Genomic DNA, 14185 nt, shown 5'->3' with positions numbered 1-14185 from the left:
GTTGCCAGCAGCTTCCTCATTCTGCAATAGAAGTAATTAATTCAATTATACTACTAACTACATATAACATAGTATGCAAAGGTCAAGCAATCTGCAATGTGCTTCTAATAACCTAAAATGTTACTTTGACCTCAAATTATCCAAAGGTCAAGCATTCTACAATGATAGCTTGGTCAAACTAAAATTTTAGATCATGCTGACTGTGGTCCTTCAAACTATAATGCCAGACTGGGCACCAACAATAATATTGTGAGTGCTCAGGTCTGCCAATTAATGGAAGTAGTACATTGGTTGACAACAAGTAATTGCATTTACTTCATCTGGCTCATGTAATGTACATAGTGGTGCATCAGCTGCCCTATAATCTGAACCTTATATTGGATAGTATATTGTAATGCCATGAGCTTCAGGAAAGGAAATCTTAGTGCAATTTTTGGTGCTAGGTGTGAAACTATTTCATATGACATTCATTCATGGAGTTATGCAACATAAATTTAATATGACCTGGTCATCTGGCATAGTTGCATGTCTAGCAAATCTACTTATGGTTTACTTTATAAGTACAGCAATCCTACAGATCAAAAATAAAACCTACCTATAATTTTAGTTTATGGATAATGAAGTGAAGCTCCTAACTATTTTGAAATTGCGCACTAATTAAACATACTGTGTTCATTTCAACAATTAACTGACACACTTCTGTCACACAAAGTAGGATTTAAACCTCATTTCTACAATATCAACTTTAATAGACACACTGGGTGGCTGCTCAGCCCCTGCCGTGGCCCACTGAGGGAATATGCACAACAAATCTAACAAAATATACAGCACAGAACAGAATCTGAGCACATGCGGCAATCCAGATTCTAATATAAATAACCTAACTCTCATTATGATGTCTCTAGCATTCAAGCACGAATCAACTAGAAAAAACCCTAACTCTGAAATGGGGTTCGCCATTCAATCAAATAACCCTAACAAGCAGAAGGGGGTGCCGCAATCAATCACAAATCTACTATAAAAAACCCCATCTACTAAATCTTCTGCTAATCTACTACAAGTATGAAAGAAGGGGAACGAGAAGCATTACCACATCCACCACCTGCTTGTCGCTCGCCTCCGCACCTACATCCAGTGCGCCGCCAGACGCCGTCACCACCAGGTCTGCCACGACAGAGTCCGAGCCCACCACCCCCTGCGCCACCAGATCCGCCGCCGCAGGGACCGATCCAGCGACTGCGGATGCAGCATCTCCCGCACCGCCGACGGCGGCCACTTCTTGGACGGCATCTGCCGCGATCTCCGCGCCCTCGACCACATCTCCGTGCGCAGCGACGGCAACGCCACGACCTTGCTCCATCGAAGCCTGAGAGAACCCGCTGGAGAGAGGGAGGCGGTGGGGTTGAGCGATTAGGTGAGGTGGCGGGGCGATGGAGACGAGGGGGAGACGATGCGCCAAGGAGGGAGGAGGGAGTGAGCCGATTTGGGGGGAAATGGTGGGCGGATGCGGCCGGTGGTGGTTCCCCTCCCTTCTTATAGGATGGGACGTTTTTGAAATTTTTCGTGCGTGGCGTGGCGCGTGGCTAGCCCACGACCGCCGCACGTGACAGCGGGCACGTGACAAGGGAAACCGAAATGCCCACGTATAATACGTCTATACCCTCAGCGTACAAAAGTAATCGGGCCGGTGCGGGCTCGTACCGGGCTCTACGCGCGCTCTACACGGACATAAAAAGACGATCGTGCCCCTCTTCACGAATCGTTTTTGACAGATCTCAGCCGTCCTTGTGTTTCTCCCCCTCGCGTTCAGCCCAGGGGGGAGCACCGGAGCAGAAACGCACCAACAAACCAACTACGGGGCCAAACATCCAGATCATTGAATCAAATTTGTGCGGGATCCCCAGACTCTGTGACATGCACAAGGACCAAGTATATAAATCTCAAAACAAGATAATCTCATGATCTGAATCAAGGAGCTAGGCCTAGCTCCTTGTTTCGGATTTACAACCCATAGATCTACAAAAAAGCCACCACTGCGGAAAGAAAGAATCGACGGGGCTTCGGACCTGAGAGTAGGGTGCCAAGACGGACGTCTCGATGGCCAAGACGAACTGCACTCCGAATGACGCGGCGCACGTGAAGAACAGCTTCAGGAGCTTGATCCAGTCGCCCCTCTTGCTAGCTTTCTCGGTATCCCCGCGGGGGCCTTCGATCTCCATGGCCAGGGTTCACTGAGGAGGAACTGAAAGGGCTAGAGAGGAAGAACGAGGGTGGCAGTGGCTAGTGACGAAGAACGAGTGTTGCAGAAGACCTCGCTATATATAGGGGGAGGGGACGGTGAGGCACGTGAGCAGTGACTCAGTATCAAATCTGTACAGCGGCTACTCCACTCGTGGACGGTTGTTCGGTTGCACTAGTAATCACTCCGCTAGCACTAGTAATGGCTGAAGTGCTACTACTATAGAGGGACTTTAGCACTAGTAATCACATGTATTGTGATTGGGGTATAAGATCGTAAGATTGATGATGAGATTGGTGTACAGGATATGGAATCACATGCGTTTATGAAGATCTATGGGTTGTAAATTGTTTCGGATTTTTGTAGGATTTTATAATATTAGAAAATCACAATCCCTATATTTTCATAAACCATCAGGTGGTCTCCCTGGAGTTGGTGCACTCCCTTGAGAAAGTCACCTACTCCAAGGAGACCACCCGATGGTTCATGAAAATGTAGGGATTGTCTTTTAAACCTTTCCTTCTTTATTACAGAAAAAGACCGAAGTACCGTTTGCTCCTGTTGGCGTATCACACGCAACAGGGACGCATGGGATCTAGTGGGGTAGTGTTAGGCTTAGGCTGGTCATAGTGGGGAGTAACTTTTTTTTTGTGGGAGATAGTGGGGAGTAACTTATACTAGTGTCATCTATATGATCCTAGTCTAAGTTACTACCTCCACAGTGCAAAGTAACATAGTACTAGTGCCATAGGTGATTTCATTTATTAGCTTGTAGACTCATCCTTTCTCGGGAAGCGCTATGTTACGGTAACATATTATGTTACTCTAAACACCTCTCTCCTCATTAACTACATGCCTCATAAACAAAATTTTCTTAAAATGCGCTATGTTATTACGTAAGTTACTCCCACTATGACTAGCCTTAGAGCTAATTGTTTGATTTCCCGTTCCCTAGTAATATTCTCATGTGTTTGTTGCAGCATTAGCAAACCGGAGCTCAAACGTCGGTCGGGCTCTATTTTCACTATGGATGGCTCTTGGAAGTGTCATCGGCTACCTGGTCTGTCACCTTCGGGTACTGAAAAGAGTACACACCTACTATTTCTATTTTCCTTTCATAAGTGTTTGTACTTATGGACATGCATGATGTGAGCATGTCCCTTATATATAGGTGGCTCCCCTGGCTGAGAACCTCGGGTTGCTGCGACTCGTGCGCCGACGTGAAGGGCGCGCTCTTGGCCGCAATGGTGACAAATATTTTTTGTTTTGTTTTTTCAAATGATGCTTGAACAAATTTCCTTTTATTTTGCCCTCATAATGTCATACTCAGATGAATGAGCGTAACTTACATAACTTGCATGAATGAGCGTACACAGACCTCAGATGTTGAACAATTCCATTTACCTTAGATGTTGGAAAAGCCATGAATTAGAGTACATGCAACTTTTTTTGGCTGCGGGCTAGGTCCAATACATTACCTTAGATGTGGTGCAAGGCAAAAACTGTTTCGAGAAGTGTCTTAGTAGTTGGTGGTCGAAGAACCTTAGATGTGGTGCCTTCCAACCTATGTCTATGCAAGTTTGAAAATTTGTTTTTTAGTGATAAGCTATCCTCCTTTTGATAAATAAATAAAAATTGAAAATGAGAGTCACACTGCATAGAGATGTTTATATAGTTCACATTCTTTCTTGCCTATTAGTGCTGTAATAATTGTGCCACACTGAAGCTTCAATGGTCAAGTGCATGCTTGACCTGTTATAAACTGTTTAATTTTGCCATACTATATGTTCTTACTTGTTACTTCTCTAGACAATGAATAGTGTGCTATCTGTTCAGGTCCTTCTCGGTGTCAGCGTAGTAATTACAGTGCTCCTCGCGAAGGAGCAGCCAATCGATGCCACCTCCATCGCTCCACGTCCCGGCGGCTGTCTTGCTGCCTTCATCGACCTGTACCAGGGTATAAAGAATATGACTAAGCCTATGGTGAAAGTGGTCATTCTAACGGCCGAGAACGAGACGGCACAGGTTGTGGTTCTTCTCCGGCATACGCTAGCTGCTGGAACCCACTGAGTTCAAGTCCGAAAAAGGATTGGACTCTGCGACATCGACCGACGCGACGATTACGTGGGTAAGTAGGTTCAATCAGTTTGGACTTGTTACGTACTTTCTCTGTTCTTAAATATAAGTCTTTTTAGAGATTTCAATAAAAACTACATGTCGATGTACATAGACATATTTTAGAGTGTACATTTACTCATTTTGCTCCGCATGTAGTCTCAATTGAAATATCTAAAAAGATTTATATATTATTTTTTTAGGGAAAAAAGACTTATATTTAGGAACGGAGGGAGGGAGTACATAACAAAACGTACTGATCTTAAACTCACTTGTCTGCTTTTACTTTTGCAGTTGGCTTGGTTTCCGTTTCTTCAATTCAACACAGACTGGGTTGGAAGGGACATCTATAATGGCAACCCGCTTGGGACAGCCCTGACCGTTGCTTTGCACCGCCGTCGTTGCACCGCCGTCGCTGCAGCACGTCGCTTGGGACGGCCACGACGGCCTTCGCCCGCACCAGGGGACTGCCACCAGATCCGGTCTGACCCGCACCTTGAACCACTCTCCGGCACCAACTCCGTCTAGCATCACCGCGCGCTTCACACGGATGCAGCCGAGCGCCCGCTGCCTGCCAGGACCCTTCCTAGCAGGGCCTCGCAGCGCCGCCGCCTCCATGGCTGCGCTCACGCCACCGCCACGGACGGTGCCGGTGCACCACCAACTCCCACCAACCTGCTGCGCCCTATGCCAGGCTCCAGGCGACTGCCGCCAGCACACTCCCCGCTGTGAGCCCCGCGCACCAAAACACCAAGAGGAGCCGGCAACCTCCCAACTCGCGCCAGATCCGAGTCATGGGATCCCGGAATCGCGCACAGAATGCCGAAGCCAACCGCCGCCCGAGCACTGGTGCCACCGTGGAGCCATCAGATCGGGGAGGAAGAAGACGTCGCGCGCCGCCGACCCGCGTGGACCTCGCCGCACACCTGAGCGCCGGCGCCATCAGATCGGGAGGAGGAGGAGCCCGCGCCTCGCCGCCGCCAGCGCCGCAGCGCCACCTAGCAGGGGAGCCACGCCGCCCAGAGCCACCGGCGGCCCGACGCACGCTGCCGCCGAGCCGAGCGCCGCCGCGAGGGCCAGCCGTCCCACGCCGCCCAGGAGCCTCGCGAGAGGGGAGGAGCCCCGCCGCCGACGCATGCGTGGGCTTTGCCCGGCGACGTCCCCTGGCGGCGGCGAGGGAGGAGGAAGGCGAGAAAGGGGTGTCGGCGGCGGCGAACTAGGGTTCCGCCCGGGCGCTTGCGGGAACGGCACGAGGGAATTGGTCAGTTGGCCCTTTCGAAGGGCGGGACGACGCTTCATTGCAAGTCCTGGGACTGGTCAAGCTAGAGTGCAGACGTACGGGATGGTATCTATAGATGCTCTTCTATTGCATGCTACAGCACCGAGTGCATGCATGCACCCGTACAATTTGTCAAGTGGCTAGGACCTAGGCACAGTTCAGTCTCGAATCAATCAGCATTCAGCAACATGATAAGGAATTGGCCCGCATTCAATATAACCAAGGTACTGCTATCACAGTTTAAGACACTCTTTCTAACAACACAGGCCTTAACACAACAGAAGTGATCTATGCGAGATCAATTGTTACACTTATATATCTAGCTGCTTTAACCATCAAGATATACTTAACAAGTAACAACCGTACCAGTCTCAAGCATGAAATGATTATTCTCAGTTAGATAGACTAATGGCTAAATGCATGAAATAAACATGCTCTGCTCTATCTAGTTTATTTTCGAAAAGAAAAAGAAACAAGTATATATGGGCATAACAAATAAGGCATGTATAATGATACTGAGATGATAGGTTGATACTTGATAGTATCTCCATAATTAATCTTCGTGAAGAAATAAGACATTCGCCTGCGGTCAGTGGTTCGGCGGGAGACGCAATGACACCCTAAACTGTTAATGTTTAGAATACCAAAAATATTAATCAGGGATCAATTTTGAGCATTGGATCAATTATATACTACCCGCTATTTCCAGTAGTATGACATACCGTAAAAAGTCTCTACAACAAGTGGTTCAGGTTCTTCCCCCAGTGGTAGCCACATTCTACTTGGGTTTTGATTCTTTGGTTTGCATTTAAGAAAATTATTTGAAATGCATAAATGTACAGAATGCTGAAAAAGGTTACACAAAATTTTGCGTGTACAAAATACGATCATATATGAGCTCTGTAACGAAGAAAATATGTGTTAACGTTGCTTCTAGATTATTTATCCCAGGAAAAAGGTTTTACTAGAATGGTTGGCCAGTGTGAACACCCAGGACCCATGCTTTATTGCATGTCCTGGGTCCTAGGTCTCGCCAAGTCGGCACTATTTGTCAAAGAAAAGGTCTGCACTATTTGTCCTGATCAGCAACTGGACGAACTTGAGCCCGCATGCAAGCAGCGTCGTCGTCGCCTATTGGTTTGCATTGTCTTCCCTCTCGTTGTCTTCAACCTATCTCCTCCTCTATCCTCCTAAGCCTCCTTCGTTAAATAGCAGAGCCGAGGCAGGGCAAGCAGACATGCGTGCCGAGCAGCCATGGCTACCCTCCACATGTCCCTCGGCCTCCTCCTCCTCCTATCCATGCACACTATTCCTCCTAGCATAGCCACAGAAGATGATACTCTCGCGCCAGGCCAGCCATTTGCTGTCAGCGACAAGCTCGTTTCTAGCAACGGCAAGTTCGCGCTTGGCTTCTTCCAGCCCGGCGCCGGCAACATCAGTAGTAATTCATCTACCTCTCCCGGTTGGTACCTTGCCATATGGTTCAACAAGATCCATGTCATCACTCCCATCTGGGTCGGCAACCGGGAGAGGCCAATCGCCGGATCCGATCGGAGAGCAACACAACTTCAAATTTCAGAAGATGGCAACCTTGTCGTCTTCAACAACGCCACACAATCCGCCGTCTGGTCCACCAACATCACCAATACTAGACCAACACCAACATCTCCAATACTAGAACCAACACCAGCAACACGAGGGCCATCCTCTTGGGCAGTGGAAACCACGTCATAGAAAGCCTGTCAAGTGAGGTGCTGTGGGAGAGCTTCGATAACCCAACCGACATCCTGCTCCCAAACGCCAAGATTGGCTGGAACAAGGTCACAGGCCTGAACCGTGTCAGTATCTCGTGGAAGAGCCGGATCGACCCGGGCCTCGGCTCCTTCAGCGTGGGGCTGGTAACCAATGGCACCAGGATGGTGACGGCCAGGCGTCGAGGCTACCCTTCCGAAGTGTACTGGTGGTGGTCGCCTGACGACCACTCGTCGATGCAGATCCCAGCACTCAGGAAGCTGCTGCACATGAGCCCACAGACCAGCATGGTCGTCCCGGAATACGTCAACAACAAGCAGGAGGAGTACTACATGTACACCTCCCCAGATGAGATATCTTCGTTCCTCTTCGTCGACGTGTTTGGTCAGACCAGGCTGAACGTGTGGTCGCAGGACAACCAGGCCTGGCATAGCATCTACGTCGAGCCCGCCGATCCCTGCATCCCATACGCCACATGTGGACCGTTCACCATCTGTACCGGCAACTCACACCCGCCATGCGAGTGCATGGAGAGCTTCTCCAGGACGTCGTCTTGGGATTGGGAGCTCGGTGATCGGACAGGAGGGTGCTCCAGAAACACTCAGCTGGATTGCAATGGCAACAGCAGTTCCACAGACGTGTTCCACCCCATGGTTCGTGTGACATTGCCATATGGTCCCCGGAGTTTACAGCATGCTCCTGCAACTCGGAGCGAATGTGAAGTGGCCTGTCTCAGCAACTGCTCCTGCTCTGCTTACTCCTACCAAGATAGCAAATGCTCTGTTTGGCATGGGGAGTTGTTCAGTGTAAACAAGGATGATGGCATCGAGATCAGCTCTGAATATACTCTGTATATTCGCCTTGCCGCCGGAGATGTTCTGAGTTCAACAAGAGATAAAAGAAAACCAGCAGCTGGAGTTGTTATTGCTACAAGCGTTATCAGTTCTGGGTTGCTGATGCTCATGCTGCTACTAGTGATCTTGCGGAACAGATTCAACTGGTGTGGTGTGCCATCACAGGCCACCAATCAAGGTAGTGTTGGAGTTGTTGCCTTTAGATACGCCGATTTGGGCTGTGCTACAAAGAATTTCTCACTGAAGCTAGGAGCAGGAGGTTTTGGGACTGTATTTAAGGGAGTTCTAAGTGACCTGACTAGTGTAGCAGTCAAAAGGCTTGAAGGTGCCCGTCAGGGTGAGAAGCAATTCAGGGCAGAGGTAAGTGCACTTGGACTGATCCAGCACATCAACCTGGTCAAATTGGTTGGTTTCTGTTGTCATGGTGATAAGAGGCTACTTGTATATGAACACATGTGCAATGGTTCTCTTGATTCCCATCTGTTCCAGAGCAATGGTACAGTCCTCAACTGGAGCACCAGATATCAGATAGCCATCGGAGTTGCTAGAGGACTGTCCTACCTGCATCAGAGTTGCCGCGAATGCATCATACACTGCGATATCAAGCCAGAAAATGTACTTCTCGATGAATCGTTTGTCCCTAAAATTGCAGACTTTGGGTTGGCATCGGTCATAGGAAGGGATTTTAGCCGGGTTCTAACTACATTCAGGGGAACTACAGGGTATCTTGCCCCAGAGTGGCTTAGCGGTGTTGCTATTACATCAAAAGTGGATGTTTACAGCTTTGGCATGGTACTGATGGAAATCATATCGGGAAGAAGGAATGCGTCTGTTGTGAACACTAGCAGCAACAACCATGTCGTTTTTTTCCCTGTGCGAGCCATCAGCAAGCTTCATGAGGGAGATGTGCAGAGCTTGGTAGATCCAGAATTATATGGTGACTTCAGCTTGGATGAGGTTGAAAGGGTTTGCAACGTAGCATGTTGGTGTATCCAGGCTAATGAGTTGGACCGGCCAACAATGGGTGGAGTGGTCAGAGTTCTTGAGGGTCTAATGGAGCTTGATATTCCTCCGATGCCGAGACTGCTTGCGGCTATAACAACATAATGCTCTGATGTCACTTCGATGTAGTAATCTAACTATTTGTATTGCTACTTTTATTTGCTTCAGCAAATTTTATGGTTCTCGTTTGGACGTGTAATAGCTCAAAGATCATATACTATAATATAAAATAATATAGTAAATAATTTCTTTCCTGCATCATATAGTTCATTTGATCTCTATTTTATTTGCTTCAGCAAATTTTATGGTTCTTGTTTGGAGCGTGTAATAGCTCAAGGATCATAAAATCTAGAATAATATGATAACTAATTAATTTCTTGCGTCTTATAGTGCATTTGATATCCTACGGCAATACTAAATCACTTAATGAATAAATTCAGAAAACAAAAAATAAAACTATTAATTAAAAAAAGACACAAGTACACCAATTAAATGATAAATGCCGAAGGCTATCTGAACTCATAAATATCATTACTTATAGACTAGTCATCAATCTGTGCACCTACATGCTAGCTATTTTATTAGAATGCTACTTTTACTTAGGGAGTGTCTATATTACAGTCGACTGGAAACAAATTGGACTTCAGTCAATTTTTTCATCCAGTGACATGACATGTATATGTATATATGTATGTACGACAAAAGAGACAACAGAAAAAACGAATGTATGTGAATTCATGTCACGAGACCAAAAAACGACTGAAAACCAAAATAGTTTCAGTAATAGCCATGACAGTGTAATTGTTAGGAATTATTGGGATTTAGACCATCTGTTATCTCTACTAGAACAATGCCCGTGCGTTGCAACGGGATATAAATATTCTAGTACGTTAGCTTGTGATTTACGTGTCAATAATAATGTGATTGTGTAAGTAAATGTTCATCAAATTCTAACCTTGAATTACCTTATATTTTGATTAGAAGTTTGGTAAATAATTAAAGTGGAATTGGTTCAGAAGGTAAGTAAATTAAGGTGAAATGGGAACCTTACGGGATTGATTATCATATACATGGAAGGTTGGACGAAGGGATGATGGGAAGAAAGGTGAAATGGGAAATCACCTTAATTTACTTACCTTCTGAATCAATTCCATTTTAATTATTTACCAAACTTCAGATAAAATTATAAGGTAATTCATGGTCAGAATTTGATGATAATTTATTTACACAATAGCATTATTATAGACAGGTAAATCATAAGCCGACATAATAGAAGATTTATATCCCATTGCAACGCACGGGCATTATTTTAGTATCCAATAATTTCTAGGAAAATCCCATAGGCTCATGTGGCACGTTCATGCATGACAAGAAAGAAGCTGAAAGTTTTGCGCTGGTGGAAAATGAAACCAAATGGTTGTGAATACTGCCATTCATCTCTCAATTGATGGCATTAATGTTTTGGTTTCGGTTTCTCCGTTAGTACATTGGTTTCTCCGTTCCATGCGCGCTAGCATATTTTGTCATGCAAGAAGTTGAAACGATTGGCCTACTAATGGAAGACGAAACTGACCACTTAATAGAATTTTTAGTGCGGCTGTTTCTCCTCTTTTTAATGGGAATTAGTGCGTCTATTTTATTGACTCAAAATGAAGTATCAAGTGGATAAAAACACAATGAGCACACACCCGACCTCTGCATAATTAGGATGCACACAGCCAACACCAACGCACGCACACAAATAATCACAGCGGAAAATAGCAAAGTCATATAAAACCAAAGTATGCCTGAGTGAGAAAAAAAAAGTCCTCCAAACCGATCAACACAACGATCGACAAACTACAACAACCATATCCGCATCAATCATCTCTTGACACCACAAGGACAACGAGTTTCTATAACAGCAACGCCTTCAAGAAGAAATGACATTCAAGGCCATCGTTACCGGATTCAACAGCAAGTGCCAGAATCTAGGGTTTCACCCTGAAGAATGAGTCCAAAGCACATCCGAGCAATCCCTTCAACAAGGGAACGATGCAAATAATATCATCATTGCCAGGTATAACCGCCAAGTGCCAGAATCTAGGGTTTCGCCCTGAAGAACGAGTCCAAAACACATCCGAGCAATCCCTTCAACAAGGGAACGATGCAAATAACATCATCATTGCCAGGTATAACCTCAATTCAGACCTAGGGTTTCCACCTCAGTACAAAATATAATCATATATGAGCTCTGTAACGAAGAAAATATGTGTTACCATTGCTTCTAGATTATATGTATCCCAGGAAAAAGGTTGCTTCTCCGCCTCCATCTCAAGCATCTTGGCTTGCTTCTCCGCATCGAGCTCAGGCCTCCTACTTTGGATCTCCATGAAGGCGTTCATTTGCTCTTCCTTGTCTTACCAACGCTTCTCCTCCAAATTTCCTACGCACACGCAAGATCATGGTGATGCATAGCAATGAGAGGGGAGAGTGTTGTCCACGTACCCTCGTAGACCGAAAGCGGAAGCGTTAGCACAACGCGGTTGATGTAGTCGTACATCTTCACGATCCGACCGATCAAGTACCGAACGCACGGCACCTCCGAGTTCAACACACGTTCAGCCCGATGACGTCCCTCGAACTCCGATCCAGCCGAGTGTTGAGGGAGAGTTTCGTCAGCACGACGGCGTGGTGACGATGATGATGTTCTACCGACGCAGGGCTTCGCCTAAGCACCGCTACAGTATTATCGAGGTGGACTATGGTGGAGGGGGGCACCGCACACGGCTAAAAGATCAAATCAATTATTGTGTCTATGGGGTGCCCCCTTGCCCCCGTATATAAAGGAGCAAGAGGAGGAGGCGGCCGGCCAGGGAGAGGCACGCCAAGGGGGAGTCCTACTCCTACCGGGAGTAGAATTCCCCCCCTTCCAAGTAGTAGGAGTAGGAGTCAAGGAAAGGGGAGAGAGAAGAGAAGGAAGAGGGGGCGCAGCCCCTCCCCCTAGTCCAATTCGGAATAGGCCTTGGGGGGCGCCCAGCCTCTCCTCTCTCTTTCCCCTAAAGCCCAATAAGGCCCATATACTCCCCGGCGAATTCCCGTAACTCTCCAGTACTCCGAAAAATACCCGAATCACTCGGAACCTTTCCGATGTCCGAATATAGTCGTCCAATATATCGATCTTTACGTCTCGACCATTTCGAGACTCCTCGTCATGTCCCTGATCTCATCCGGGACTCCGAACTACCTTCGGTACATCAAAACACATAAACTCATAATATAACCGTCATCGAACTTTAAGCGTGCGGACCCTACGGGTTCGAGAACAATGTAGACATGACCGAGACACATCTCCGGTCAATAACCAATAGCGGAACCTGGATGCTCATATTGGCTCCCACATATTCTATGAAGATCTTTATCGGTCAAACCGCATAACAACATACGTTGTTCCCTTTGTCATCGGTATGTTACTTGCCCGAGATTCGATCGTCGGTATCTCGATACCTAGTTCAATCTCGTTAGTTCCGTAATACATCATCCCGCAACTAACTCATTAGTTACAATGCTTGCAAGGCTTATAGTGATGTGCATTACTGAGTGGGCCCAGAGATACCTCTCCGACAATCGGAGTGACAAATCCTAATCTCGAAATACGCCAACCCAACAAGTACCTTCGGAGACACCTGTAGAGCACCTTTATAATCACCCAGTTACGTTGTGACGTTTGGTAGCACACAAAGTGTTCCTCCGGTAAACGGGAGTTGCATAATCTCATAGTCATAGGAACATGTATAAGTCATGAAGAAAGCAATAGCAACATACTAAACGATCGAGTGCTAAGCTAACGAAATGGGTCAAGTCAATCACATCATTCTCCTAACGATGTGATCCCATTAATCAAATGACAACTCTTTGTCTATGGCTAGGAAACATAACCATCTTTGATCAACGAGCTAGTCAAGTAGAGGCATACTAGTGACACTCTGTTTGTCTATGTATTCATACATGTATCATGTTTCCGATTAATACAATTCTAGCATGAATAATAAACATTTATCATGAAATAAGGAAATAAATAATAACTTTATTATTGCCTCTAGGGCATATTTCCTTCACCAACAATGGGAGAGGTTGAAGGACTTGCCCTCATGTTGGGCCTTGAATGCCCCCAAAGCTTGAAATGCCTACAAATGAATAGCATGCAAGCATATGGGCAAATGGACATGCAAGCATAACGGAAACAGATACGAAGAGGGCGCATGTATACTATATCTTTCATGCCCATGCCGCTCACGGGCGTGCCTTGATGGTCTCAAGGGTGGCGCAAAATTTGTTGCACTCTTGTTGTATCACCCTCCAACGCTCCGAGAGGGACACCTAGCCACGCTTGCTTTGCATTTGATATGGCGCAAACTTCTTGCGTTCATGGTACTCATGATGAACACGAAGCCAAAAGGTTGATGCCTTTTGTTCGGCGCCGACCTTGGGGTCTTGCCCAATGTCCCTCCAACACACAGAAAGGAGTTTGTCCTCGGATGGCATGTATGCCTTCGTCCGCTTGCTTTTGCGCTTCGGCTTCGCGCCGGCTTGGTTGGCGAGCTCGTCCTCGAACAAAGGCTCCCCGACGATGTCCATTTCATCCTCTTCCTCGAGGCCGTAGTCCTCTAGGAACTCATGGTCAAGCGGGAAGGTGCTGCCCATGCCGGCCTGATCTTGCATGAAGGTGTCGTCCATGCCAGCTTGATCATACGTCGCCGGCATGAATGGCGCTCGGCCGTCTTGGCTTTGGGTCTCCCCGGGATCATATGCAGCCGCGGTGGCACCGCTAGTGAAGGCAGCGGCCGCCACACTGCCTTCAAAGATGATGTTCTCGATGATGAAATGGTTGGCCGTTTCATCGTCACCGGCCGCTGGCATTTTGTCGAACTGGTTGCTGGAGCCGGGGAGCATGTCGCCTGGTAT

The 14185-nt window shown here is 46.9% G+C and overlaps 1 protein-coding gene and 1 pseudogene across 5 annotated transcripts in view; one reads left to right on the top strand and one right to left on the bottom strand.

Annotated features, from left to right (window-relative positions):
• LOC120967988 (sucrose transport protein SUT5) overlaps positions 1-14185 on the bottom strand; it is a 54613-nt gene that overhangs the window by 26246 nt on the left and 14182 nt on the right. For all 5 annotated transcript variants that reach the window (XM_045230744.2, XM_045230742.2, XM_045230743.2 and 2 more), the window contains 2 exons: positions 2067-4186; positions 1842-1907 (listed from right to left, as the gene is read on the bottom strand). In XM_045230744.2, the coding sequence (XP_045086679.1) occupies positions 1842-1907; positions 2067-2219 (219 nt within the window). In that variant the 5' untranslated portion in view covers positions 2220-4186. The remainder of the gene's footprint in view (positions 1-1841; positions 1908-2066; positions 4187-14185) is intronic.
• LOC109776282 (G-type lectin S-receptor-like serine/threonine-protein kinase At2g19130) lies at positions 4180-12608 on the top strand (annotated as a pseudogene).

Source organism: Aegilops tauschii, chromosome 7 (genome assembly GCF_002575655.3).
Source record: "Aegilops tauschii subsp. strangulata cultivar AL8/78 chromosome 7, Aet v6.0, whole genome shotgun sequence".
Lineage (NCBI taxonomy): Eukaryota > Viridiplantae > Streptophyta > Magnoliopsida > Poales > Poaceae > Aegilops > Aegilops tauschii.
Note: the sequence above shows the minus strand (reverse complement) of the source record. Positions and strands in the feature narration are given on the sequence as shown.